This window comes from Amblyomma americanum, chromosome 1, assembly GCF_052857255.1.
Source record: "Amblyomma americanum isolate KBUSLIRL-KWMA chromosome 1, ASM5285725v1, whole genome shotgun sequence".
Taxonomy (NCBI): domain Eukaryota; kingdom Metazoa; phylum Arthropoda; class Arachnida; order Ixodida; family Ixodidae; genus Amblyomma; species Amblyomma americanum.
Genome location: NC_135497.1, coordinates 195,726,135 through 195,753,072, shown reverse-complemented (window position 1 = coordinate 195,753,072; position 26,938 = coordinate 195,726,135). Strand labels below are relative to the sequence as shown.

Below are 26,938 nucleotides of genomic sequence, written 5' to 3'. Positions count from 1 at the left end.
GTCCAGTTTATAAGGTAAATAAGCCTCCTTTAATTTTGGCTACAGCTGCTGAAATTAATGAACAAAATGCTGGTACTATAGGTCATTTCGTGCACTTGCGAAATGCCATGTATATGCCAACCAGTCCGATCTGCCACCCTTGCTCGTTGAGGCCTGAAGTGAATTGTACAAAGGGAAAGAAAGCACACCTGATGAGTGGTAGAATAAGCATTAGTCCTGTGTTTTTCTTCTGTTTTTTTGCAATAAATTACTTAATTGTTGCTTCCACTTGTGCTTCTCATAACTTGTGGTGCAAATCAGTAAAATGTTAAGCATTTTGGCCAAGCTATCAGAGCACTACATGGCATCTGCAATAATAGAACATACCATTTTACTGCAAGTGACTGTCATACACTGTCTCAAGTGTGGCAGCCCTGGCAAATCTGTTTTCTCTTGAAGTGAGACATTTTTATTACTTTTTACATGTCAAAAGCTGTATAGTAAGATATGAGGTAGGCTGTAGTGAAGGGCTTTTGCTAATATTTGAACCATTTGGGGTTCTTTAGCACATGTGCAAATCTTATTATACATGTGTTTTCACATCTTGCCTTTACCAAAATTCAGCAGCCATGGAAAAAAGCCGAGCCCTTGACCTCAGCTTGAGCAGCCTTGAATAGCAGCCTTGATGTGAATGAGTTATACCAAGTGTTTCACCTAAGATGTTCTGCAATTTTTAAAGATAGGCTTTTTGAGGTGGAAGAGCCCTTTTTTTCGGCATAGCATTGTGTACTACACCGGTGTAGTGCATCAGAATACAGCTAAGATGGGCGAACTAGTTAGCGAACCTACTAGTTAGCACGTCTTAGCTTTATTCTGATGCGCTACATCGCTCACAATGCTGTGCAAAAAAAAAAGCACTCTTCTAACTCAAAAAGCCTATATTTAGAAATTGCAGAACATCTTGGGTGAAACACCCGGTATACTGTGCCTGAAAAAAGGCCGCCGCGGTGGCTGAGTGGTTATGACGCTCGGCTGCTGGCCCGAAAGACGCGGGTTCAATCCTGGCCGCGGCAGTAGAATTTGGATGGAGGTGAAATTCTAGAGGCCCGTGTGCTGTGCGATGTCAGTGCACGTTAAAGAACCCCAGGTGGTCGAAATTTCCGGAGCCTTTCACTACGGCGTCTCTCATAGCCTGAGCCGCTTTGGGACATTAAACCTCATAAACCATAAACCATAAACTGTGCCTGAAAAAAAAATTACATTTGAACTGGTAATTTGAAGCATTTATTTGAGTAACGTTGATACATATGAAGATGCTAAATGTTAACTGTGAAGCAGCATCGGGGATTTGTTCTCCCGTATGCATTTTTCTGGTTTGTGCACTTTTCTGAAATTTTAAGTTCAGCAACACATTGGGTTTTACAACGGGTAAAATTGTGTGCCTAGGATCATTTGCAATGCGTTATTCCTATTTTTTGTGCGCATGTGCTTGCACTACTTCAGAGTCATTTTAATGAGCTCTTTTATTATTCCGTTAAGGCTCCATGCATGTGTGTATGTCCAACTCTTTCGTAGGCATGTTAATTACATTGTGTTAATTCTGGATTAATGTTCATATTTTTTATCTTCATTGTATAGCTAGTCGTACAGCACACTGCATTATGTGCATTGGTTTGCTTTAAGGCCGACCGACATGGAGCGAAAAACCTGTGAAAAACTGGCGAATGGGGCAGCCATTTGTTGCCGATCAAGCCCAGCTAGATAAGTTTGTTGGCGAACAGCCACTTGCCGTAAGTGGCCAATGTGAGCTGTCAGTGCAGACCAATCAGGGCACGACAGCATCCGACTTCCGCCTGCCGTGCAATATTGCGGTGCCCGTCAAAGCGGGGCCTCTCGCTTCACCACCAATTTTTCGCTTCCGCTACAAATGATAGGCACACGAAGCCTTGGCTTTTGTCTAAAGATGCCTGCACCGCAAATTTTTAGCAATGAAACGGGGCAAATTTTGAGATTGCTTCTGCATTTTTAAAGCTGCTAGATTTAGCAAGTATGTGTTGTTTAGTGTCGGGAAGCGCGGGAGGTTCAAGCAGGTTAACGATTTTGGTTCAGAAGGGGGTCAAAATAATAAATAATAATTCATCCATTTGTCGTCAGTGAATAAATAATAGCTTAAGTGTAAATACAAAGCTGTTCTTTTCAGCATTTCATCGAGTATATAGAATCTCGCCATTTCTAGCAACACTGAAATCGCGGCGGCAACGGTCGGGCGGCAGCTACCTGTTTTTCACTATATGTGCTGCAACACCTTCGGCATCTCGCTGCGCTGGTGCTTGCCACGTGAAGTTCACTGTGAAAGTTCGCTCTATGTGGGTTACTCTTTAGTGGAAAAAGAAGGAGCAGGCAAAATTTTTTTGCATTCATACTGTTGTCATTTTCATCAAGGCTCAACTGTTAACTTGCTTAATCTGTAAATGTAGCAAATGTGAGGTCTTTTGTGTATCTGTGTGTGCACTCAGACTATTTCTTTTTTAAAATATTTTCATGCATATGTCATTACTTATGCAGGAGTTTTTTCTCCTGTTACTGAAGGAGATTTTGGACCCTAAGTATGGAATGTTCACAGAGTACCCAGAGTCCCGGTGCATCTGGTTCAACACACAGGTAAGGGAGGACATGAATAGAATTGTCACTATTCCTCAGCATGCTGTTGCTGGTATTGGTTTCAGTGGTCTTTACGTAAGGTTACAGAGTACTCTAGTCAAGGTTCAGATTTCTTAGTATTGTATGGTGAGACAATTTAGTTTTCTTTGGGCTAATCACTTTTTTTTTTCACTTCCTGTCAGCATCAGCCTCAGAGTAAAGTTCTTTCGTTACCACGGGAAAAGGGACCGTTTTTCATAGGTCTCAGACAAACATTTTTCCTAGAAAAAGTATGATAGGTATATGTATACAAAATGCATAACAGTGATTGGAATGGAAGTGCTTTCTAATCAAATTTATTTCAACAGAAATACTTGTTTGTGAAAAAATAGAAAAACAGCAAAAATTAAAGAGGAACAGAAATTTGTATTTATGTGACAATAGTTCACCAAAATAACTAATTAAAAAATTCTAGCAATTGCAAAATGATCAAATTCTTTTTATAACTTGGCACTAAAATGTAAAAGTTATAACTCAAATACTTTTTCAGCTAAAAATTTTTTCTTTGCACTCTTTGGAAAGGCTGATTTCAGTGTGTCCTTGATATAATTATTACAGTCAGACAAAAGAACTTTTTCGTAGTATTATTTTATGGGCCAAAATAAAGCTTGATAAGCATGCTTTTTAAAAATTCAAGTTGTAGCTAATATCATTTCAGGAAAAAATCACGAAAAATTCTGCAAACACAATTATTATACAAATACAACTAACAGGCCAACGTTCCGGGCTCCGTTGCGCGTTTTCAGTGTCTGACCCAAAATCCTATTGTCAGAGGCCCTGATACTCGATGCATCGAAGATATCAGCTGCCGATGCAGTAGAATCGCATGCAGCAGGGTTTTTCGAGTGCATACTGTCCCCGCACTCCATGCCATGCTTGGAGAAGCCTAAGCCATAGCCACTGCTTCAAGGGCATTGCAAAGATTCGCGCCTCGTGGGGAAATTGCAATCTACACAGAAATATGAAGTTAGTTTCTGAAAAATAAACCAGATGGCACCGCATCATCATAGAGCCTTCATATGCTTCATAGCGGCGCTCTGCTCACACAAGCATACCATAAACCAAAAGCAAACCTAACAGGCCAACATTCTGAGCCCTGTTTCCACAGTTTTGAGCACCTTAGCCAAAATCCCGTGATGTAATATCATTGTCAGAGACCCTGCTACTCGATGCATCGAAAATATATGCTACAGATGAAGTAGGATCGTGTGCAGCGGGGTTTTTGCGAGCGCACACCGTCGCCGTGCTGGGAGCGCCCTACGCCGTGGCCTCCACTTCAAGGGCACTTCAGAAATTTGCGCCTCATGAGAAAATTTCAGTCTATGCAGAAAATGAAACTGTAGTTTCTGAAGAACAAACTAGATGGCACAACGTCACCGTAGCAGCTCCATAGAAGCGCTCCTGTTTGCGCAAACCGACTGGGAACAAGAAAATAAACAAACAGTCCAACGTTCCGGGATCTGGTTGCGCAGTTTTAGCTTTGGAAACAAAATCTGACGATGCAACATCATCGTCAAAGTCCCTGCTACTCGATGCATCAAAAATAAATGCTGTAGAGACAGCAGAATTGTGTGCAGCGGGGTTGTTTCGAGCGCGCGCCGTTCCCAACTTTGACGTCTTGTTCGGAGCGTTTGACGCTGCACACTTAACTTCAAGTGCATTTCAAAAAATACCAACTTGCGGCAAAAATACAAGTTATGCAGGAAATGAAAGTTCAGTGTGTGAACAACAAACCAGATGACTCAGCAAGTCCATAACGGCGACAGTCGTGCTGTCGTAGCAGTTTTTATTTTTTTATCAACGGTGATCGATGCCTAGTGGCTTGATAACGAAAGAGTTAATTTACTGAATCCTGCCTGCACATATTTTCAGTTTGTTAGCACTCGATCAGTGTAGCATGTTGCTTGCCTATTGTGGAATAGTAGACATTTAGTCATATTCACTACAAGCATTTGAAGTTGTAAAGCATAGCTGTTTGTTTTGGTCACATTCAGGTCTGACTTCCTGGCATCATAAATGCGCGTGACTTTGAACAATTGTTACAAAGGAGTATAGACACCGAATTTTTTCTTTCTTGTTTTCTTCTTTAAAAATTGCAGAGGTCACCTAAGACTACTTACACGGTTTCAATGCAGAAGCATAGTTTTTTTGTTATTTCCTTTTATTTGTTTTTATTATTTTGTTGTTTTTTCTTCCTTTCTAATGACACACCTACTCATTAGCATACTGTCATTAGGCAACACATATACTAGGTTCACCTTTGTTCGCCTAGAAGAAATGCAGTATTGTGGCCTATGGATTGCATGCTCGCCTCGCAATTGAAAGTCCTGGGTTTGATTCCCCACACTTTCGGAATAATTTTTATTTTTCTTTGCCTGGTCACGTGGGTTTTGGGACGCCACTTTTTCTTGACATTGGGTTTCGTTACCGATGAGCCATGTAATGCTTTTGCATTAAAGTGATGCATTAGACATTAGCATATGTGGATCACCCTGTGGTATTCGCCTACAGCCGCTGAATAATTTATAATTCAGTTGTTTTTTTTTTACACTGTTTCAGTTTTGGTTTCATCAACAAAACGATGGCTATGACGTGTAGTTGCTGTCTAGGCCACGTTGAGGCATGAAAAACACTGCAATTGCTGATACGTTGTTTGTCATTCCAGCTCTTAAAGCAGGCTGGCTTAAGTGTTGTAATGAATTAAAACTTCGTGTCAGCAGATATATTGCAGTTTTTTTTTTGCCTCACGTGACCTAAACACCAACTATACATCACAGCCATGGTTCGTTTGATGAAATGAAAACCGGAACAACAACGAACCAGCGTCAAGAAGAAATTCAGTTATAAATTATTTAGCGGTCATAGGCAAATACCATGTGGTAATCCATGTATTCTATTGTCTAATGCATCATTAGAAGGAAGAAAACACACAACTAAAATTAGGTGCCTATTGACCTTTAAGTTTGATTTGTGCTAAAACGTGAATGTAATTTTTGTTCATTCTCATAACTTGCAATTTGTTGTACAAAATGTAGGAAATATGTAGGAAAATAATATATTTGGTATGCCATATTACAGTTAGGTCAGGGGTTCTCAAACTGAATTCCATGGAACCTTTGGACTCCTTGGAGTTCTTTCTGGGTTCCCTGAGCACCTTAATTCTTGCATTCCTCAGGCACCACCTTTCCTTTACCCACTTTGTTTTGTGACTAATTACACTCTAATTTTTTATAGAAGAGTGTTTCACTATGTAGTCAGTCATTATTAACTGAACGTTAACATGTTTTTAGAGGCCGTGCATATGTTGCTCTTTTTTGCATGCATATCAGACTGGGAGAAATGGAAGCCAAGATGTATGATGAGGCTCCTCAGCACATTTTGAACGCTGTCGTGGTTCCCTGAGGAGAAAAAGGTTGAAAACCCTGGGTTAGGTTATCGTTATTTGGCATAGTAAAAATCAAATGCATGTCGAACAATGAAAGGAGTTAGTTTCTGTAAAAAAACATCCACGAAGGACTTTGGGCTTCCCATTCTGGCATCTATTAAATTGTTGATTGCTGCCGCCTCTGTAGTAGAGCTCTATGAAGGCAGTTCTGCACATGATCTTGCAACATTTCCACTATGCGTGCCGCATGCCAAGTACTGGCTGCTGTGCTACCTGCACTGCACCAGCCATGCGCACGCCCATAAGTGGCATGCGGGTATACACCAATCGGAGGATGTTCTGTTCCCGCAACATGAGGAGTTTTCGAGCTGACTGCAACTGCTATAGCTGCTCTTTTCTTCACGGCATGAAACTCTCTGATCAAGCGCGTTTGTGCGAGCAGGGTAGTGAGCTAGCACCTGGCACATGGAGGTGCATGCCCAGTTTTGATGTCTGGCGCTGGGTGGCACTGGGCGTGAACGCGCGCAGGTGCCCATAGAGTCACCGGTATAATTTTCTAACAGACGGTTTTGCGTTTTTTCTTGAAGCAGCTTACAATGCACTGGTGCATGCCCGTAATGTACTGCCATCTGTTATACGTCCAGGGAAGACTACATTTAGAACATTGCTAAATTTTTTGTGGAACACCAGATTAGTGGTACACGCACAAAAAAAATTCCATATGGGCAATATTTTTGCCCATATGGGCAAGTTGTTGAAGCCATCTCATCATTGACGATAGTACCTACAACACAGTGTTTTGTTGCAAGGTATGCACAGACTGCAGGAGTTTGGATTATAGACATAACTACACACAGACATACAGACATAACCAGCGTTGTCCTGTGTTCTTCTTCTCGTGGTGTCTCGTGCTTCCGCTGGTGAACTTGTGTCTGAAATACACCAACTAGCCTACATGGTTACCTTGTTAGAGTTTGGATTACTTTAGCTTTAATTGGGTAGTATAAATCTGCAAGTGGGACATTTTTTACCTTACACGTTGTGCACATTCACAGTGACCTTGGTGACTACGTTACTACCATCTTGTATCAAGCAATGGCATGGCCACGTACCTGTGAATCATTCCAACAAAATGCTGATGAAACTAACTGCAGCTTCTTGTTCCGTGTGCCTTACTGCTGTGCATGAAAAACTGTTTCTAGTTATTTTCTGTATAACCCTTGGTTGCAGTGCTCTTTCATTCAGAGTAATGTGATTGAAATTGTATGCATTTTAATCAGGACTGTGGCAGGCTTGGCATGTAGTTGTTTTATTTTAACAAGGGTCTTCTGTATATGTTGCTTGATATATGTATATGCATGGCTTTTACATAGCTGTTTCTAAAACCTTATGCAGAGTTTTGAAGAAGACGTCATGTACTACCTGATTGGTATCGTCTGTGGCCTGGCCATATACAACTTCACCATCATAGCCCTACCATTTCCACTGGTTCTGTACAAGAAGCTCCTCAAGCAGTTAGTAACTATTTCTATACATTCTCTGCATTTGGCTGAAGATAGCCGTGGGCAATGCATGCAGATTTGGAGATTGGAATGGAAGTGCTTCATCGACTCCATCTATTTTGTGTGATAGGATATGAAGTGCTAATATCCCTGCAATGAAATATTTGGTTGTCTTTCATTAGTTTCTTCTGTGTTGCTGAAGAAAGATAAAAAAAAAAAGAAGCAACTACCCCAGTTAGTTCGTGTGGTAAGATATTAAATGCTAGTAGCCCTACAATAAAATATTTAGTAATCTTTCATTTGTGCCATCTGTGTTGCTGAATGCCACAACCTTGCTTATTCAGCTTAGTTTTTGTAGTAGCTAGAAAACTGAGAGCGACAATCTAAGGGTCATCATTTAAAATGACTCGCTTAATTTTTATTCCTTTAGCAGGCATGTGCTTTGAGATATTCATCACTGAAAGTGTTGTGCAATATTGGTCACTAAAAGTCACGTTGTGTAATTACTCATTCATGTACAGGCGCCCACAGACTTAACACGAATGATGGAAAGCGTAGCTTTACCAGCGCCACGAAGCAATAATCATCGGGTTGAGGATAATGCTCGCGGTAAGTTTACGGCGGCTCACGATAACTGGTGTGCAGCTCGCTTTGGCTGCTTTTTTGCTTGTGTCTGATCGCCACATAGACAGTGCGCTCATTACAAGGGCATTTGTCCGCTTTTCAATCGCGGATGCGGCCTTGCACGCCCTGCAGCACGCGTTGCAGTTTTCTTATCGCGGAACCCGAAATTGTGCGCTACGCTGCCTCAGCTCGCACGCCTTACAAGTTTGGTCTGATGGTTGCCGATCTCACAAAATAAATATTACGAGCATTGCAGTGCAAGCATGGCTGATCAGGCTAGTTGCTAATTTATGACAGCTAAAAACACAGCGCAGCTTTAAGACGGTTGAAGAAAAGACGGACACTGCAGCGCTGTTTTTTTTTTTTGTCTCGCAAGGCGCGCGAGCTGAGGAAGCTTAACATGTAATTTCAGGTTCCCACAATAAGAAAACTGCAATGCGTTGCCCAGGCATGCGAGGCCGCATCGGCGAGCAAAGCATAGAGAAACACTCCAGTAACGAGTGTGCTGTCTACACAGCGGTCGGGCACAGGTGAAAAAGCAAAGTGAGCTGCACACCAGCTATCATCAGCCACCATAAACGTACCGAGAGAATTATCTTGCACCCCATGACAGTCGTTTCACGGCGCTGATGGTAGTCCAAGTCACGCTTTCCGTCATTTATGATAACTGTGTGGGCTCATAAGTGGCTCATCACTCCATGTGGCTCATAAGTGGTGCATCACGGTGCAGTGATGTGCAGATGTTTGGAAGTAGTTTTGCACCATGACATTTCATTGCTAATAATGGTTTACATGGTCTGTAGCTAATCAAAACTAGAGTGAATAAATATAGCTGGCATGATGGTTTTGTCAAATGATGAAGGGCCTTTTTGCAGACTTCGTGCTTTTGGTTACATAGTTAGGTAAATTGTTGCTGTGAAGATAATATATATGAAGCACATGCTTACGCTTCGAATTTTGTGAAGTATAATTGCAGAAAGTAACTGTATCCTCTGTGTCCTTATCATTAAAAAGGGATGTTATCTAGTCAACACTTGTGGCAGGGGTAATTGATCTCTGCAGAGGTATATGACGCAGTTTTAGTAACAAAATTTGCACTGCTATTACATCTTGCTAAAAATATTTAGTGTAGATTAAGTAATCTGCTCTACACGGAATGTAAAAATGTTTTTTTTTTTTTTTTACCTAGCACATTAAACAATGGAAACAAAGGTGTAGGAGGTGTACAGGTTTCAGGCTGTATGGATTAAGACATTCGGTTTCTGTGATAACTAGCACATTTGAACTCGTGCAGGAAACCAACGTTGAAGGATCTGCAGGACCTTTCTCCTACTTTAGCCAAGTAAGTGGCAACTTTTGTAATCTAAATGTGCATATTGCAAGGGCGTTTAATGCTTCATTAATGTTGTGCTTTGTTTGCAACTTAGGGGTCTTCAAAACCTTTTGGACTACAATGGAGAGGACCTGGAAAACACATTTTTTCTCACATTTGAGGTAATCTTATGCATTACAAAATTGAACCAGCATGTATGTAAGTGCTGAGCTCAGGTTTTAATGTTGCACTGGTGATGTCTTGCATTGTACTAAGTGGACACTAATGGCAACTCTATCCAATTATTGTTCTCAGTAAAAATTGATTTTATGGGCCTTTCTGTTGTTTGCCCGGCAGCAAAAGATGCATTTATGGCTGAGAAAATTGAATTTAAAAATATTCCCGCCACTCAATTGATTTAAACTTGTGACTTCTATGCTGAAAAGGACTGGTTGCTGCTGTTTTGAAGTGAATGACGGTGTAGCAGCAAGGCCTCTGGGATCTGCACAAAAATCGGTGTCGATGCATGCATTTTACTTGCGAAATCAAGGAAGATTGAAGGACCGAGGGCATGGTGAAGCAAGACGGGAGAAAAACCATGCTGGCAACTCTTTGCATTTGCACTTCACCAACTGATTAAGAGCTGTATGACGCATGTGGCCACTGCAGCAGCTCGCCTGCCCTCATAACAGCAGGGAACGCGGCTTAGTTAACGAAGAATAGGGGAGGATGGGGCAGCGCGCTCGCACTGCAAGCCCTCACGCAGAAGGAAAAAACAAAAAACTTGTGCCAGTGCATTCTTTACAGGTGACGCACCCTCAGAAATGTTAAGACTGCTCTACCAAAAGAGACTCTCTATCTCCTCCTCTGCCTTGATGCAGGGGAAAGTATCCGTCTTTTCTCCTCCTTTGTGTTGCTACGGCATGCAAGCATCCCTGATTCGGCCAGTGTCTTTAAGTGCGTGTTCACATGCTCTTTTCACTTCTGCTGCACTGACTCGATGCATCGATCGGCTCCACATGCGCGCACGCACTTCTGGGTTGTAAGCATAGTTTCTGGCTTGGTTGTAGCATTTCCATGGTGCTGTTTCATTTAAGGTTGGCTCTTAGTAACCAGACTAAATTGTTATAACTGGTAATGTGCTATGACAGCAGTGTTATAAGCGGTTTATTTTACCAAGCTGACGGCGCCATGGTTGTCCATTGTTATATCCGATATAATGTTTTAACCAGTATTGTTATAAGCGGGTCTGATTGTATTATCATTAAGCTGCGTATTTATTGGGCGGCTTGTAGTCCTCGTAGTCCTCGATAAGTAATATCCATATCAGTTTTTAGAATGCTGAAAATGCCATTCTCATCGCTGCTGCAGCACAAGGAATTTTGGGGCTGCACACGGGCGAAAGTGAAATCTCCTGGCCCGAACGGGCATTAGGTGTGCCCATGACTGCACGTCAATCATCATTACACCTGTCGCAACTCTCTTCCCGCTCGTCACTCCCAGTCTGGCACTGCGAAAGGAGCACATGTCACCCGCACCACTGTTTTAAAAGTCACCCCTCATGTTGTTATCAAATCTTAGCCAGAGGCAGCTAGTGTTTACTCATATATTGGGCAATACATCATACAGATTGATCAACAGAATCTCCAAACTGCCGACATTGAACTGAGGTGGCCGGTGGGGCAAATTACATATCAGAGCCGAGGCAGCATAATAAGAAAGTCGTCATCAGAGACAGTGCACTTGTGGTAAAATGACTGTTTATTGGTCCCAGATTATATACAAAATATCATGAGTGTACAGACAAGGGTCCCATAGTCAAAGACTGTACCGGAACCCTCGATAGACCAATAATACAAGAAATAATGATAGCATAGTTACCAGGTAACACCACAAAAACAGTCTAAAAGCACAATAACGCAGGTAATATACATAAAAAGAGAATAAAACAGCATTCCAACAAAAATACCTTGAGCTTATTCTTGAATGCTGGCAAGGAAATTGATGTTTTTAGAGTGGGCGGCAATGTATTCCAAAATGAAATTGCTTGAAAAGACTACGTTGTTTTACCATAATTGGTATGGACTTTGGGGAGCAGAAAATTGTTTCTTGCTGCAAATCTGGTAGGGTTGTGATTGATCAGCAGGATGGGGTCTACAAACTGAAAATGTAGGGTGCCATGCAGTAGTCTAAAGAACATGATTCCAAGGTGATACTGGAAAAGCTGGTGGGCTGGTAAAATATTGTGCTCATGCAGTAAAGAACGAGCATTAGTAGAGAAAGGGCTACGGGTAATAATGCGGATGGCCTGGTTTTGTAAGTGTTGCACAGACGATAAATGGCAATGATAGGCATTTCCCCATGCAATAATCCCACAAGTGATGTGACTATGTATGAAGGCATAATACAAAGATAGGTTGCATGGAAAATATGGGTGTGCCTTAATTAGTGCTCTGATGCCAAACATAGATCTTTTTTTTTTTTTTGATGAGCGATATGGATGGAAAATTTAAGAGCTGAATCAAGAATAACGCCGAGAAAGTTGGCGTTATCAGAAGCCGGAAAATTACACGAACAAAGGGTTAACGTAGGAGGGCACAAAAGGAATTTTCTGGCTACTTTTGAAGAATATGAATTTCGTTGACTATGAAAGCGAGAGAACGACGACACGACACAGATTTCATCGTTCTCTCGCCTTGTGTTCATCTTTTTAGCGCTGACCTGTTTCAAAGAAATGTTTAACCAACTAGTCCAGCACCAAGTTTGCCATCAACACTGGCATCAAGTCATGTTGGAATACTGGCTAGTTTTTTTTCAATATTGAAGACAACTGCACAGCCAGTAGGCCCATGTGTGAACGAAATGTTTGGAAATTTATTTCTTTTAACTTCAGTGTTATTTTCGGTATTTTGACATTGTTTCGCTTATTAATAGGCGGCCTTGATTTTGTAGTTGCAGCTGCCATGATCTTTTTTCTTTTAACTAGGTCTCAGTGGAGCACTATGGCCACACACTTAGTCATGAGCTCAAGAAAGGTGGCAACAATATAAAAGTGACCAAAGAAAACCGGTAAGTACTTTGCCTCACTCCTCTGTGCTCAATGTGTAGCTTGTCGCCAGTTTCAAGGCTACATTCTTAGTACGCTACCGTAATATCCTGAGTCATCACCCCCCGCCCCCCCACCACCTGAAATTCATAGATATAGTGGGATGGGCCATGTCTCAGGGATCAAACAAAGAAAAATCGGAAAAAATAGAAAATAGTCAGCTTATTGCAGCTGAAACTGCAGCTTAAATAGACCTCTTTCGAAAGAAAGTGCCACCTGTTGCACACAATTGCAACTAGGTCCAGTGCCATTAAGCAGGGGTTGATGGGCAGTCTAATTGCAACAAGGTCTGTATCGGCGCTGCTTATCATGGTACAAAGAGGTAGCGGCCCCCTGTTCCGTATTGGGCACTAACAGACTTCCTTGTGCTTGTGAACGAAAGAATGTTTACTTTTGTTATGATCGTTTTTTGTGCGACCATACTTGACCTTATGGTCGCGAAAATTTAGGAGAATGCAGGAGTTTCTTTGTCACCTCTTTCGTTTTTGCAGTCTCAACTCAGGAGGGTATTTTTCACAAATTTCAATGCCCGTAGTTTTTTTTTTTTTTTTTTAGGGGAGGGCGACGACTCAGTGGTTTTGACATAATCGATATTTTGCCGGGGGGGGGGGGGGGGGGGATATTACAATACACACGACTAGGGTTGCCAGTTGTTTTTTTTTGAAAAATGTTTATACAATAGAGTACTTATTTAAAGGGACCAACAATTGTTCAAAATGAGTCAACGCATATTATGGTAGAATGAAAAGATCTTGCTTCATGTTGATGGAATAGAGCATTGTAAGACTGATCAAACAAATTCCATGGCTGCGGGATTAAATCCCAACCACGGCAGCTGCATGCTAAAATGCTAAAATTAAAATGTTCATGTGCTGGGCGATGTCAGCATACTTAATTAGTCTTAATTAGTCTGGAGCCTTTTATTATGGTGTCCCTCTTAGCCCATGTGTCGCTTTGGGACGCTAAACCACTCTCCTTCAATGATAAAACAAGGATTTATAATTTTTAATTTGGCATTGAAAATCTTGTCAAACTATACTACGTTTCATACATAGCAGATAAAGTGTAGAGGAGGCTGCAGAAGTAGTGCGTCCGCTAAGCCATAATACTCCGCCACATATTTCATTTCGTATCATTTGTTCTTGAAGCCTTGGTGAGTGTATGAATGAAAACAAAGAGCAGTAAAAAAGGAAGAGCTAGCATTGGGAGTTATGGTTGATGCTGTTAGGTGCTCAGTGTTCACGCCCTCTCACTATAATTTTGGTTGAGTGTTAACTGCTTTTTAGGCGCAGATGGAGTTGGAGGGATTCAGCCCGCCAGCCGCATTTCATTCCGCCACATGACATTCTTGCTTCTTGAAGTCTCCATGAGTTGCGAGATGAAAATGTGGCAAGAGGTGGAACAAAGTGCAGGAGGCTTCCAGTCACAGTACTTGATACCTGTTGAAGTGAAATATGTCTGGTTGAATGGCTAACTACTTTTTGGGCTTGGACTTCACCTGCGCAAACAGATGCGCTAGCTTTGGCAGTCTTGACTGCTATATATGAAATGGGGTACAGCTTTTAAGCGGCGTTCCGCAGAGCAGCAGGTGCTACTGATATAAGCGGTCCCAACTCGTGGCCATGTCTTGGTAAAATATGGCTTGTGTGCTGTTAAGGGCATGGCGTTTTTTTCTTCTAGAGGTGTTCGTCATATTTTATCTTGGTTTATGCTGTCTTCAGTGCATTTTTTCATGTAAAGAAAAAAAAGTATAGGTGGAAAACTGGCACACCTTTCATTCCAACAGTGAGGTACTTTGAGTAGGTGTTTGAGTAGGTTTGTATGTGCTTGTGTTTGGTCCTCCTTTCCTGCCAGTGATGACACCGGTAGATGAGACAGTGGTGCAACGCTGGGCAAGCGCTGCTTTGTGGTTCAGGTTTAAGCGTGCTTGGCGTCAGTGTCAGCATGGCTGCAGTGCACCAAAAGCCGCCAAACACAAGTGGTGGTCAGGTGCCAATAGAGCACGAGTCCCACCTTGGCTGGCGTGCCAGCACCATTTTGCGCATGCTAAACAAAGGCTGTCAAAGCACCGGCATGGGGTAAAGCATTAGTGCAAAGTGACATTTGCGATGCACCATTTGGGAATGCTGCTGTGATTGCGATGTAAGTCGTATTTGCATTGCATCGGTTTCTATGGGGGCTAGATTGGGACTGGCTCACAAATACACAGCAGCCAGGAGAATGCATCATTTGGGAAAGTAACAACGAGGTTCTGTGTTCTAGCCATAAAGGCCGTGAATTCATCTGGTGAATGCAATGGCATCTGGACATTGCATGCACTGCATTGTCTGACAAAGACACAGCTTTGCACATTAACTAATAAAGTGGTTCACACTGCAGGGTTTCCTGTTATGCTCAAAACAAGCATTGCAGAAAGTGTATAGAATGCAAATTTCTATCAACATTGCTGTCGCATTGCTTTGCACATTTGGGGCTCCTGAATCGTTTATACTTTGAGACAGCTATAACCAAAAGGCATGCTTTCCCTGCATTTGTTGCCTGTTCTGCTGCTGTACTACTACACAAACAAAACATATTTTGTATGCATGCATTGGCTAGCATACTGTACATTATGTGACATTGGACAATGCTTCATGGTACTGCAGGCAGGAGTATGTGGATCTCTATGTGGATTTTGTCCTTACTACATCTGTCCAGCACTGCTTTGAGGCTTTTGCTCAAGGCTTCTACAAGGTCTGCAGCAGCAAAGTCCTGGCAAGTAGAGCTATTCCTGGAAAGAACATTGTTGTTCAGTGCTGCAGCAATTATGCACATTGTGCAGCTTCGATTCATATCCAGCATGAAGCCATGTGAATGAGAGTGGTTGTTGTCACTTGAGCTATATATGTCTAGTATGTAAGAGCAGTAATTTTGATTATGCTCCTAAGCTGTGCCACATTGCTGTTACTTTGGACAAACTGTAAAGCTTTTAGTGCAAAAGCACTAATCCGGAGGTTCAGAGCCTTTCAAAATCGTGTCTTGTATATGCACCTTGGGAGCATAGAAAAAAAAAAAGAGGCAGAGGAAGAAATCACATAAATATCCATGACTGTGAGTCGAACCCGCGGCGGCGTAAACAGGTCAGCTTCAAAGGCCGCTGCATGAGACCACTAGGCTATCGCTGCAGCCGAACACACTTCGTGTTAAACTGCAGCACACTCTCGCGCTGTGCATTGTACATCGTCTTCTTCATCAACTTCCATCTGTGGCGTGAACAGTTGTGCACCTTTCCTTTTCTCAAAACCAGCGCAAGGTAAAGACTCCATTGATTTTGAGGAGAGGAAAGGTGCATAACTGGCTCCCCTGGGTCAGTCAGTGGACACCTCAACCACACTTTAAGGCATGTGGTGGTGGTTTCCACCTACAAAAAACAGTGCTTTCGCACAATACTGCTAAACCACCAGTTATTTTTTGTTTGTGGCCGTATGACTGAGCTCAAGCAGCTTTGAGTTGTGATTCCTTCCTTACTGAAAAGTTACTTCAGGGAATGTCCCATAGACACTTTTGAGCCTTGCAGGTATTATTTTCAGTCACACAGTCACACAAAAATGTGTTAATTGGTAATTAGGTCTGCCACATTTGTATTGCTTGTACACGAAGGTGATTTGTCCACAAGGGAGTTGAGACAGTGTATGTTTGTGTGTATGGTTTATTTTGTCATCCAGGACTTGTTCCATGCTCAGGAGTTGATGGTCTTGGTGGTTGGCAGTGAAAATTACAACTGGGATGAACTCGAGAAGGTATGGATGTTGCATTAGAGATAAAAGTTTCATAAACAGACTGACACGTGGGATTATAATGTGTTAGTTAATATGGTCATGTCATGATTGCATGTGCTGTAGCACTCAAACCTTGAGCAATGATGTGGTGTGTAGCACTGTTTCTTTTTTTTTTTTAGAATGCCGAATACAAAGACGAGTTTCACCGAAATCATCCGACTGTGCGAATGTTTTGGAAAGTCTTCCACAGCCTTGACTATGATGAGAAGAAGAAGTTTCTGCGTAAGTTTCTTGGTATCATCATTGAACTCTTGTGAATTGTGTTAGTAACAGTTGACTGCCTTTCATGACACAAGAAAAATTGTGTGCACAAAAAAAGGAGTTAATTATACATTTCGTTGAACGTAAAAATTAAGGTGCCAAAAAACTGATTACATATTTCATAACAGAAGCTCAATTTATACCAGCTGTGCAGATTTCAGCCCTCTAACTTCATAATGAATAAAAAGGGATTTTTTTATGAGTGTCTCCCCTTAATTACTGCAGTCAAACCCACATATATCGAACTTGCAACAAAATGTCAACTAGTTCGATATAATGTGCAATTCGATGCAAAAGTAGCAGTAAGCTTAACAACGAACATATTGAGATGTAAAAAAATGAATTTCTTTGATAGCCACTTGCTGCACGCAGAATACTGAGCAAAATAGTTGTGAATTTTTATGTTTCTTCGTCTTCACTGCCTCAGAGAGAACACATTTTTCATTGTTATCGATGGACTCCGAACAGTTGAGACTGCAGCCTTTAATCGACGCGCAGTAGCGACGAGCCATGCTGAGTGCACAGAGCATGTCGAAGCACGTGGGCACACATTCTTTCAAGTCGTCGTCACATTTCACATCAACAGTGTCCTTGTAATCCATGATGTCAGCAATGATGTCGTTGTTCAAGCTCTCCCGTGGTATCAAATTCGTCGTCTACGGAGACAAAGTCGCCTACGGCCGCTCCATCACAAATAGCACCAGCAAATTCGGACAGCTGGTGCCGCAAATCATCAAGACCCATGACAACTTCATCAAGCCCACCCGGCAAAGAATTTTCTCCGTCTTCGCCGGAAAAGCAGGGACCAGAATATCGAAAGGAGATCTGTATAGTTCCGTTTTTGACATCCACGACTAACTTGTCAGAGACAGGGCGCCTAAGAGATCGATTTTTGTGTGTCTTCCAGTTTTCAGATTCAGGAGTCGTGCAGTCAGATGTTGTGTTGTGTTGTGTTGGGTTTTATGGCACATAGGCAACTAAGACATTCTGGTTGACTGGGCATGCACCCGCCTCCTATCGCATGAAAAATCCACATCATCATTGGTCTGCGCGTGGTACGTAGCACGAATAGCACCCGCACGTCCACGTGGCAAGGCTAACTTTGTGCTGAGGGAAAGCCAGCTTTTTGAGTCGACGAGAGTTGCCCAAGTTCGATCGAAGTACCCGGGTTCGAACCCGCCGTTGCAGCGGAGTAATTGGGTTCGACTGTAGTAAACCGACTGCTGTGTTTACAAAAAGGCCAAGGCATACCAGTGTGACTTTTGACTGCGTCGAAATGCCACAGTATATCGTTGAAAAAAAGCACTGATTCATCAGTATAAAAGTAATATTCGCCGAAAAACTGGAAATGTGTTCTGAAATAAACACCAAAAAAATTGTCAGATTTTCAAAAAATGAGAACCAGACAGTCTAATTCCTAGCTGTATCAAACGCTTCCTAAATATTTTGAACAGATACATGCAATCCTTCCTATATGTACTGCATGTGGTTGGCCCTGAAACGGGTCTAATGAAACCTGCCACAGTTGGTCAGTGACGTTGGTGGTCAATGATCCCAAAGTTGCAGTATCAAATCCCGATTGCAGCAACTGCATGTCTGTGGAAGCGAATTGTCAAAACTCTCGTGTGCTATGAGTTGTCAGCACGCATTAAAGAACCCCAGGTGGTCCGAATTAATCCAGTTCCTTCCACTATGGCGTCCGTCATAGCCCATGTGTCATTTTGGTGCGTTAAGCCCTGCATACTGATACCCATATATCTAACTCCTGAGCACCAAGTGGTGCCCGCTTCGATGGCAGGCGGTAGGTTCTGCCACTCTACACTAGTAACTGGTGGTGATATGGCGAGCGTTTGTGCCATAGCACACACACCCGTCGACACGCACACCCGTCGACAGTGCACTGCAAGCAGCAGCGGAGGCGGTTGTAGCATTGCAGTAACCAACCTGAGGTGTGGCTGTCCAGCTGTCCAACTCAGGTCGGCTATCATGAAGGTGGTGAAAGCGACTATAGCTTTTGTTCTGGCGCACCATTTTCTATGCGACACTCCTGTAATGCGGGAAGGTCACCTTAAACTGGGGTTTGAACTGCCACTGCTGCATGCTGGTGGCGCTGTGCAGGGAAGTCTGCCTAGCTGGAGTTTGGTGCTGTTTTTCGCGTCCTGTGGAATCGCCGCGGGCGCTTTCAGAATGGCACTACAACTTTGGAAAAGTTCTCTCCCTAATGTCTTGTAAGGGTCACCTGAGTTACTGTTTCTTCACTGACTAAATTGCACTCTTCTCGCATGCGTCTTTTACGAAATTCTGTGTCGCAAATTTAGGCTATATCGAACTATATGTTGTTTATTAAAACGTGGCAGACTTTGCAAGTGGCTGAAGCAACTGTGTGGTGCTCTACGCACAGTGCGGTACCATCTGAGATCCAAGTGTATATTGGCCTCAAGGTTGACCTGCGTGTAACAGCACTGTCACTCCGCTAGTGTGGATAGGCAGCTGGTGGTTTGCAAAGAAATATATGTGGTGGTTCACCACGATCAATACAGAGAATTACTGCTGAAGACGTCAGCCGTAGATAGATACTCGTGAATGCATTTCCATATTCTTCAGCGTGCATTTTTTTTTTGTACACCATTTTACTGTTTGGACAAACTGTGAACAGTTTTGTAGTGCTCCTAGAACCGTGATGCATGAGAGAAACTCAGGAGGAAAAAAAGAATGCATGCTGAAGCAAATGGAAATGCATTCACGCATATCTGTCTATGACTGACGTGATTTATTTATGGCTGCATGCCAGTGCTCTCGGTGTGTTCTACACGATTAGCGATTGTGGTGTTGACGATGTGCTGGCTGCGTGCCACCGCAACAGAGCTTGCAGCAATACTACACGAATGGCAATCGCGGCATCGGCGACATGATAATGATTATTACTTTTTATTTTATTTTTTGCTGCAAGGGCAGCTCTGGCCGAAGAGTGCCATGGCACAAGGTATTTTTTTTACACAAGGTCATTTTCCAAGCATGGCACCCCAGAGCCGGGTCATGGGAAAGCTTGTACCCCTTTGTATCACCGGCGGGCGCCCAGTGGCACTGGGGACCGGACCCCACACCTCCCGCATGCAAGGCCACTGGGCCACCACGGAAGTGATAACATCAGCAATTTGCGGGCGACGTGCCACCACTAAGTGCTTCTGATGGTACTAGGTGACTGGCGATCACGGTTTTGACAGTTTGAGAGCAGTGCTGCTCGCAGGTGCAGTCGCAGCTCTCGCATTAATATCGGTACACGGCATGAGAGAGGTTGGGAACCTCCAAAATTTTTTACACCATACACAACGCAGTTCGGCCAAGAAATTTTACAAATTCTTATCAGACCGAAATTCATATCAGCCATGATCGCAGCACTGAGGGGTGCTCTCATGGAGGAAAATGATGCCGCGCTCAGCTGCTCAAGATGTTTCTTCCCAATGGGGAAGAAACAAAAACAAAACTTCAGCTCAGCACCGAGTCTCTGGCCTCTTAACACAATTCATTTTATGGCTCGTTTCACACGTTCATGTTCCGTTTCTTTAGACAGTTTTTTTCTTTCCACAAGTGATATCTTAATGCACGAAAAAAACAAAACAATCTGCAGGGTATGCTGCTTATCCTGTTATCAGAGGCAGCAGGTGAGGTCTTTTGCACCTCCTTTTCAATCCAGAATATTTTCATTAGCTGTTGTATTGTGCCGTGTCATATTAACTACATGAATATTGTTCCAAGAGTTTTCAGTGCTTCAGAAGACTTTAATATTTTATTCTTGGCTTTCTACATTCTGATGTCACATATTTACTTAGTCACATATTATGCCACCTTTTATGTCAGGTTGACATTGTTGGTGAGGTGAGAATTAACTCTTCATTGTTCATTAGGGTTGACATAGGTGGCTTCTAGCTTATGTTATAAATAACAGTGTGAAATGAAATGTGGTACTACACCAGCTGAAGTGGGTAACCTTTCGCAACAACACTTGGGGTCACTTGCCTGTGTTATACAAAAGCCACTGTGCGTGTTCATTTTTCATTTTCTCCGCAGTTAAACTTATCTTTGTTTGCAATGCCATTAATAATGTACTCTGAGTGCAGTATGCTTGTGCAGAGGTTCATGTGCACTGTTGTCCATGATAAGGAGCCTCAAACTTACTCCTGTGGACAACTTGTGCATCACTTAATAATGACTGTTACTGCAATGATAGCTTGACCATTCAGAAGCAATGAGATAAGTAATTCTGGCTTCACTGAGTAATTTTCATATATTTCCACCACTTGTGGATGTAGAGGCATACTATAATATGTTGAGATGTGTTTTCTTGAGTGGGATTACATTTGTTTGTCTGCAGTAGCAGATAAGCTGTGCTTTGTTTTTTAGTGCACACTTTTTTCTTTTCTTTTTTTCAGTTTTCTTGACAGGATCGGACCGAATTCCCATCCTTGGAATGAGCGAGATTAAGGTAAGTTTCCTCAGTGTTTTACTCCTTTAATCTGCTAGTGTGTACAAAATGTGAGTGAGTTGGCTATTGGGTAGGGGGTTGCTTTGCTTCTCTTGGCTGCATCACCTTGGGGCGGAGCGTCGCCTACGTGGTGCCCTGAAGCCAGCTCCTTTTTTCTGTTATCGTTTATTCTAGGTGTGTAGCACTTGTTTATAGCATCTTCATAATAAACCTGATGAAGGTTCCGTGACATGCAATTTCTAGATATGCACATTAGGGACGCAGTTTCTTCCAACCATTGCCCAATAATTTTTTTCTGGTGGGGTCAAGCATCCCTGGCCTGAAGCAGGGGTGAAGCATTTTGACAAGGTGCCTCTTTGAAACCAAATCATTGCAGCAGTGGTCTACTGGCAGAGTATATTGCCTCATATGCAGGAGGTTTTGGTGTTTTGAACAAGGCATCCACCTGGCTGGCTGTGTGCCCAGCACTTCCAGGGCACATGCCTGCACGAGGATGTGCCATCCAATATCATTAGTTACATCCATCATATGCATAGTGTACTGCAGCTCGTGTGAGCGTATGCTAACCTTGGATCATGGTGATAATGCATGCATTGTGGTTCGGAGCAAGAGCTGCCTGTTTCAGACAAATCAAGTCATTGTTCCTGTGTCATTCATTTTCATTCCCAATTGTTGGCGATATTTTCTTTCAACTTCTGTTATCTCACTTCATCAAAAAATTAAGACAACAGCTGGGTGTCGTTTTTGAGATTGGCTTTCGATTCCTTATGCTTGTGAGGAGATTCTCAACTGCTGCTCTTTGAAAACACTGAAGAGGGTGCCAGGAGGCGCATGTTTTAAGTGCCTTAGCATTGACCTACGAGTCTTTATTTGAAAACTACTTTTGTTTCTGACTGAAGTGCTCAAGAGATAGTTCCTTTCTGCATGATGACAAGGCATTTGTTATTATTGAATCCAAGGCAATTGTTATTGAACCGATCGTGGCCGGCGAAAAATTCTTGTCACTAGGTATAGTTGAAGGAATCTGTGAGGAGTGTCACCACATGTACCTCCCCTTTCACACAACTTTCTGGGTTATCAAAGCTCTGTTTTCAGTGAAATGACATATTTGCCATCATGTGATGCTGTCATGTCAGCTAGCACACATCGCAGTAGTGACATGTGCTAGCTTCACTTAGTACTCACCTTTAGTGTCCCTTTACTAAAAGGTGTCCAGCACACGATTTGCTGCTTGGCCAGTGATGTGCTGGTAATAATGTGTGAAGACCCCACCAAGTCAGTGTAGCAGGCCTTAGGAAGCTTCACTGAATGCTGGGTAGAGCAACTGATGTTGATGATGCTTCTGGCTTTCATTATTTCCTGATTGCATATCAGAAAAATGGTGAGCGCCAAGTGTCCTACGTTGTAATAAAAATGAAAAATTTTTCAGCCACTTCCAGCTCATTCTGTAAATCCATCTGTAGCCAATGTGCTTTCCCATAAAAATTTCCTTGCATAAGGAGGGGGGTGTCCTTTCCTTAAATCTTCCCTTGCTTCATTATTAAGTGCAATAACTTAATACTGTACCCAAAGTTGCAATTTAAATTTATTAAAATGTGCAAGAGGACTGGTTAAAATACACATAGTTAAATCAGCATCATAGTGTTGGATTGAATAAAGTGGAAGTTTGAGATGTAGAAAAACAAATGTGCCCTCTCTCCAGGCTTTACTTGCAGACGCTTGCACGATACTGCCCGATTCCCACTGTTTGCAGTGTGGCACTTCCTAACATGTATTCAAACAAATGCTTCATACGTTCATCGTATGATGAAGCTGCTAACTAATGTCTGCATCACTCTGCTACATCCACTGCCACTTGCTTCAGGTTCCTCTTGATTGTGTCAAGCTGTAATAAGTAGAAGGTTGTACCCTCTAGTTCACTATATGATTCACGTGGCCTGCTTTCAGCAAATATTTCAACAGTTCTTCTGCAAGTGCTGTGCCAGTACCATCTTGGTTTTTTTGCCATGCTTATCCTCCTTCTCGTTTACTGTGCACTGTTTGACACAAGCAAGTTGTCTTATTTGTAAGTCAACAGCCAAACAATGGTGTTAATCTAACTTCGTTTGATCTCCAGCTTTGAGCCACCTTACTACAAGCGACACGGCGGTAGAATTAAAATTCTCACAGGCAGCATGAAGGGGTTACTTTTTCCTTCTCTCTTCTTCGCATGTACAAGCTAATGGAAGACAAAAGTTTGCCAGTCCCGGAACACCGTTGGAGGCAAATCGCAAAAGGCACTCTGTGCTGTGAAGTTTCAGTGCACATTAAGGATCCCCAGGGGGTCAAAATTATTCCGGGGCCCTCCACTACAGCACTTTTATCTCTCTTGCTTCTTTCACTCCTGCCTTCATTTCTTCCCTCATGGCGCAGTTGAGAAGTCCACCAATACATGAGGCAGTTACTGTGCCATTTCCATTCCTAAAAATCATAGTTTTTAGCAATGTAGGCTGCTTGGCCAGCCAAGTTTGAGACTGCTGCTTGATGTGGGCATGATGTGGTCACCCCAGGCAGCATATGAAGCCTCTCATAATGCTGCACAGAATTGCAGTTACCATTAGAAAAGTATGAAAAAGACCCTGCCTGAGCGTAGGCAGTGTCTGCTTATGTCAGTGTGCCTAATCTTTGGGAACCACAAAAGTACTGAGGCCTGACGACAAATGTGACAATGTTTTTGGTTTGCATGTCACCTTTGGGAGAGGTTTGAAGATACATATAACCATGGAAGGGCTGTGGGCATGCCACAGCTGAAATTCTTAAATAGCTGATTCTGATGTAATTTTAAGAGCGTTAGCTCTTATTCATCACATTTCTCGATTTCTTGGGGTCTGCTACCACCTTCCTTCGACGCAAAATTTTCTAAGTGAGCAATTCGAGATGGCGGCCCCCCATATTAAATCGATATAGCAGACCAACTGGTGATTGTTGGTGACGTCATCAGTATATCGAATTGGTGATTGATTTGAGGTCAATTATTTTGTGACGTCATAATTAACTAGTCATGTGACTATGTATAATCGCTTATAATTCAGTATTTAATGAGGTCATCATAAAACTAATTAGATATTTGGAATCCTCTAGATGAGTAGAACACGTTAGACACCAATATTAACTAATAAATTTAATATTTATTTATGGATAGGCTTAAATTTAATTGCTTGTAATTAATTGACCAATGACATCATGATCTGACTAATGGCATATTCGTAACGGTCTTGATGAGTAGAACATGTTAGACATCAATATTACCTAATTAGGTTAATATTTAGATATGGTTAGGCTTAACATGGCGGCCGTGACGTCAGCACTCAGCAGCTCTCAAGGCGACAGGCACCCGCTCGCCGTGAGGTATGGAAAAGTAGCCTAATCACGTGATAATACATCGCATGGACGATAGTTTGCGGTACCAAACAGCTAACGCTTGTTACTTCGTCTTCCAGACGGTGGGGGCATAATTTTTCATTTTAAACATCAGGGGAACAGTTCCTGATCAAGTGTCATATGCTTTACATCGCAGGTTGTCCTACAGCCGATGAAAGTGGATGACAGCCACTTACCTGTGGCCCACACATGCTTCAACTTGCTTGATCTTCCAATGTATTCAAGCGAAGCAGTGATGCGAGAAAAACTGCGGCTAGCCATCCAGAATGCCCAGGGGTTTGGTCTTGTATAGCCTCCTTGGCAAGAATAGCTGGAAAAGCAGCAAGCACACCAAACAATTGTCAGCTGCGCTTGCCTTTCTTTTTTTTTTTTTTTTCAACCCAAGGGGTAACGGGTGAATAAAGCAGGAAGCTGCCACTAATATGTATAGCTCTGGCGCACAAGGCACTTTAGGCCCATTTAGAAGCACGAGCGCTCCTCACAAGAAATACCAAAAGCTGTGTCGCATATCATAAAAAAATGAACAACCCACATCGCAACTGTGGCTCAAGATTTGAGTCAAAACCAAATCCTTATTGGGCGTTTTCTCAGTAGAGTGCCCAGTTATTATACTTAGGCAGTGAATGAGCAACTACATTTTGCTTGTAAAATGGCAAGTTTAGTCATATTTTAATAGAACTATTTCCAACATCTTAACTGTTTTGTCACTCGGAGGTGTGTTAAGATACTGAATATTCACAACAGTCCATGTGCATATGCTACTGATATTGGAATGCTACTTGGCACTCAAGCCTCGAGGTGTTTCTTTGCATTATGAAAGAGTTCTCGGCTACTGGCATTTAGAATGCATGAAAAGAGCCCAAGGAGCCTGGTCTCTATTCTTGGCCTTATGGGCTTAAGTCCATTCTACTGTGATTGGCGTAACTGGGCATATATTTTCTATTGCTCTTGTTTGTTTGAGATTTTACTGGCGTGCAGTCACGAATTTAATTTATTTGTGCATGCATGAGCCTTTGTTTTGTTTCTCTGATGCTCATGCGTGCGCTGTGAGCTGTGTGTTTTGTGTAAGTTTGTTGCATTTGATCAAAGTTTGAAAAATAAAGGCGGCCTTTACTCTTTGAGTTTGTGGCTGTACTTGCACTTGCCTAGTGCGTGACAAAATTCTCGGAGTTAAATGTTTCTGTTTTAAACAATGAGAAATTGCGAAGTGGTGACTGCATACAGCAGCCATCTAAAATTAACAGCCTAAAGGAAGAAAGTCTGGTACATAGGTTAGGAGAAAAACTGAAACAGTATTTTTCACTGTTGCCTAGAGCCACCAGCAGTATTCTTATTTTTTACCTAAACATAGTCATGGAAGAAGGCAAGAATTTGTGAGAGGCCCTTGCATCACATTTTTTTAAACCAAGACTTGAGGGCTCCTCCTCATTAGTTGCCCTCTGTCTTATTGAGCTTGCGCATGTGCAGCAGTTAATGATGCAGACGTTGCCGCTGCGCCCAGCGTTATTGCTGGCTTCACCATCAGCCAGATTCCCAGTAGTCCTTGCACAAACATGCGACTTCCGGCACACTTTTTGTTATGCAACCAGGATAGCGAGGGCCTCTGCTAAGCTATCCTTCCTCCATGACCGCAGGCTAGGCAGGTTTTGAGGCTGGCCTGTGCCTTCCCACAGGTGCTGCCACAAGGCTGCAACAGTGCACCGATGTCTGCGTTTCAGTGAAGCAGGAGGTTCGGTGCAGACTCTCCGTGGAGTAAACTATGGCGCAGTCATCTTTCTCCCACCACCCACATACAGGGTCCATTATGAAAGTAATGCGCATGATTTTATTATGATGCGACTATCCATGGCAGCGCAGTAAAACCAGTCTGGAAATGTGGCAAGGGTTCTGCCCTGCCAATGTAGCCGGTCGCCAGTTTACTCCGAGCAGTGTGAGCGGATGACAAACACTCCGCGATGCAGCGTTCACTTGACCAGCGATACGCTATTAAGTTTGCGTGATGCTTGAAAGGAATGCAACTGAAACACTCCAGATGCTTCAAGAGGCCTTGAAAGACGACTGCATATCAATGTCACAGTCCGGGAGGTGGCACAAGACGTTCAAGGAGGACCGGGAGGAGGTCGCCGACGAACCCTGTTCTAGACGCCCAACAACGACCAGGACTGACGAAAATGTGGATCGTGTGAGCGAAGTTTTTCGTTCCGACCGTCAATTGAGCATCCAGCAAATTGCCGACACCCTACACATGTCCACTTGGGGTACATGGGATGGTGACCGAGGATCTGCAAATGCGCAAGGTCTGCACGAAGCTTGTGCCAAAAGTATTGACGGAAGATCAGAAAGAACTT

At 42.7% G+C, this 26,938-nt stretch overlaps 1 protein-coding gene across 5 annotated transcripts in view; it reads left to right on the top strand.

Moving 5' to 3' along the window:
- The window catches only part of Herc4 (HECT and RLD domain containing E3 ubiquitin ligase 4), a 118,770-nt gene extending 93,059 nt beyond the window's left edge, over positions 1–25,711 (top strand). For all 5 annotated transcript variants that reach the window (XM_077648201.1, XM_077648200.1, XM_077648204.1 and 2 more), the window contains 10 exons: positions 2,545–2,640; positions 7,460–7,578; positions 9,485–9,532; positions 9,618–9,684; positions 12,489–12,571; positions 15,254–15,362; positions 16,313–16,387; positions 16,546–16,648; positions 21,118–21,170; positions 24,727–25,711. In XM_077648201.1, coding sequence (XP_077504327.1) covers positions 2,545–2,640; positions 7,460–7,578; positions 9,485–9,532; positions 9,618–9,684; positions 12,489–12,571; positions 15,254–15,362; positions 16,313–16,387; positions 16,546–16,648; positions 21,118–21,170; positions 24,727–24,882 — 909 coding nt within the window. In that variant the 3' untranslated portion in view covers positions 24,883–25,711. The remainder of the gene's footprint in view (positions 1–2,544; positions 2,641–7,459; positions 7,579–9,484; positions 9,533–9,617; positions 9,685–12,488; positions 12,572–15,253; positions 15,363–16,312; positions 16,388–16,545; positions 16,649–21,117; positions 21,171–24,726) is intronic.
- Positions 25,712–26,938: the final 1,227 nt, after the last annotated feature.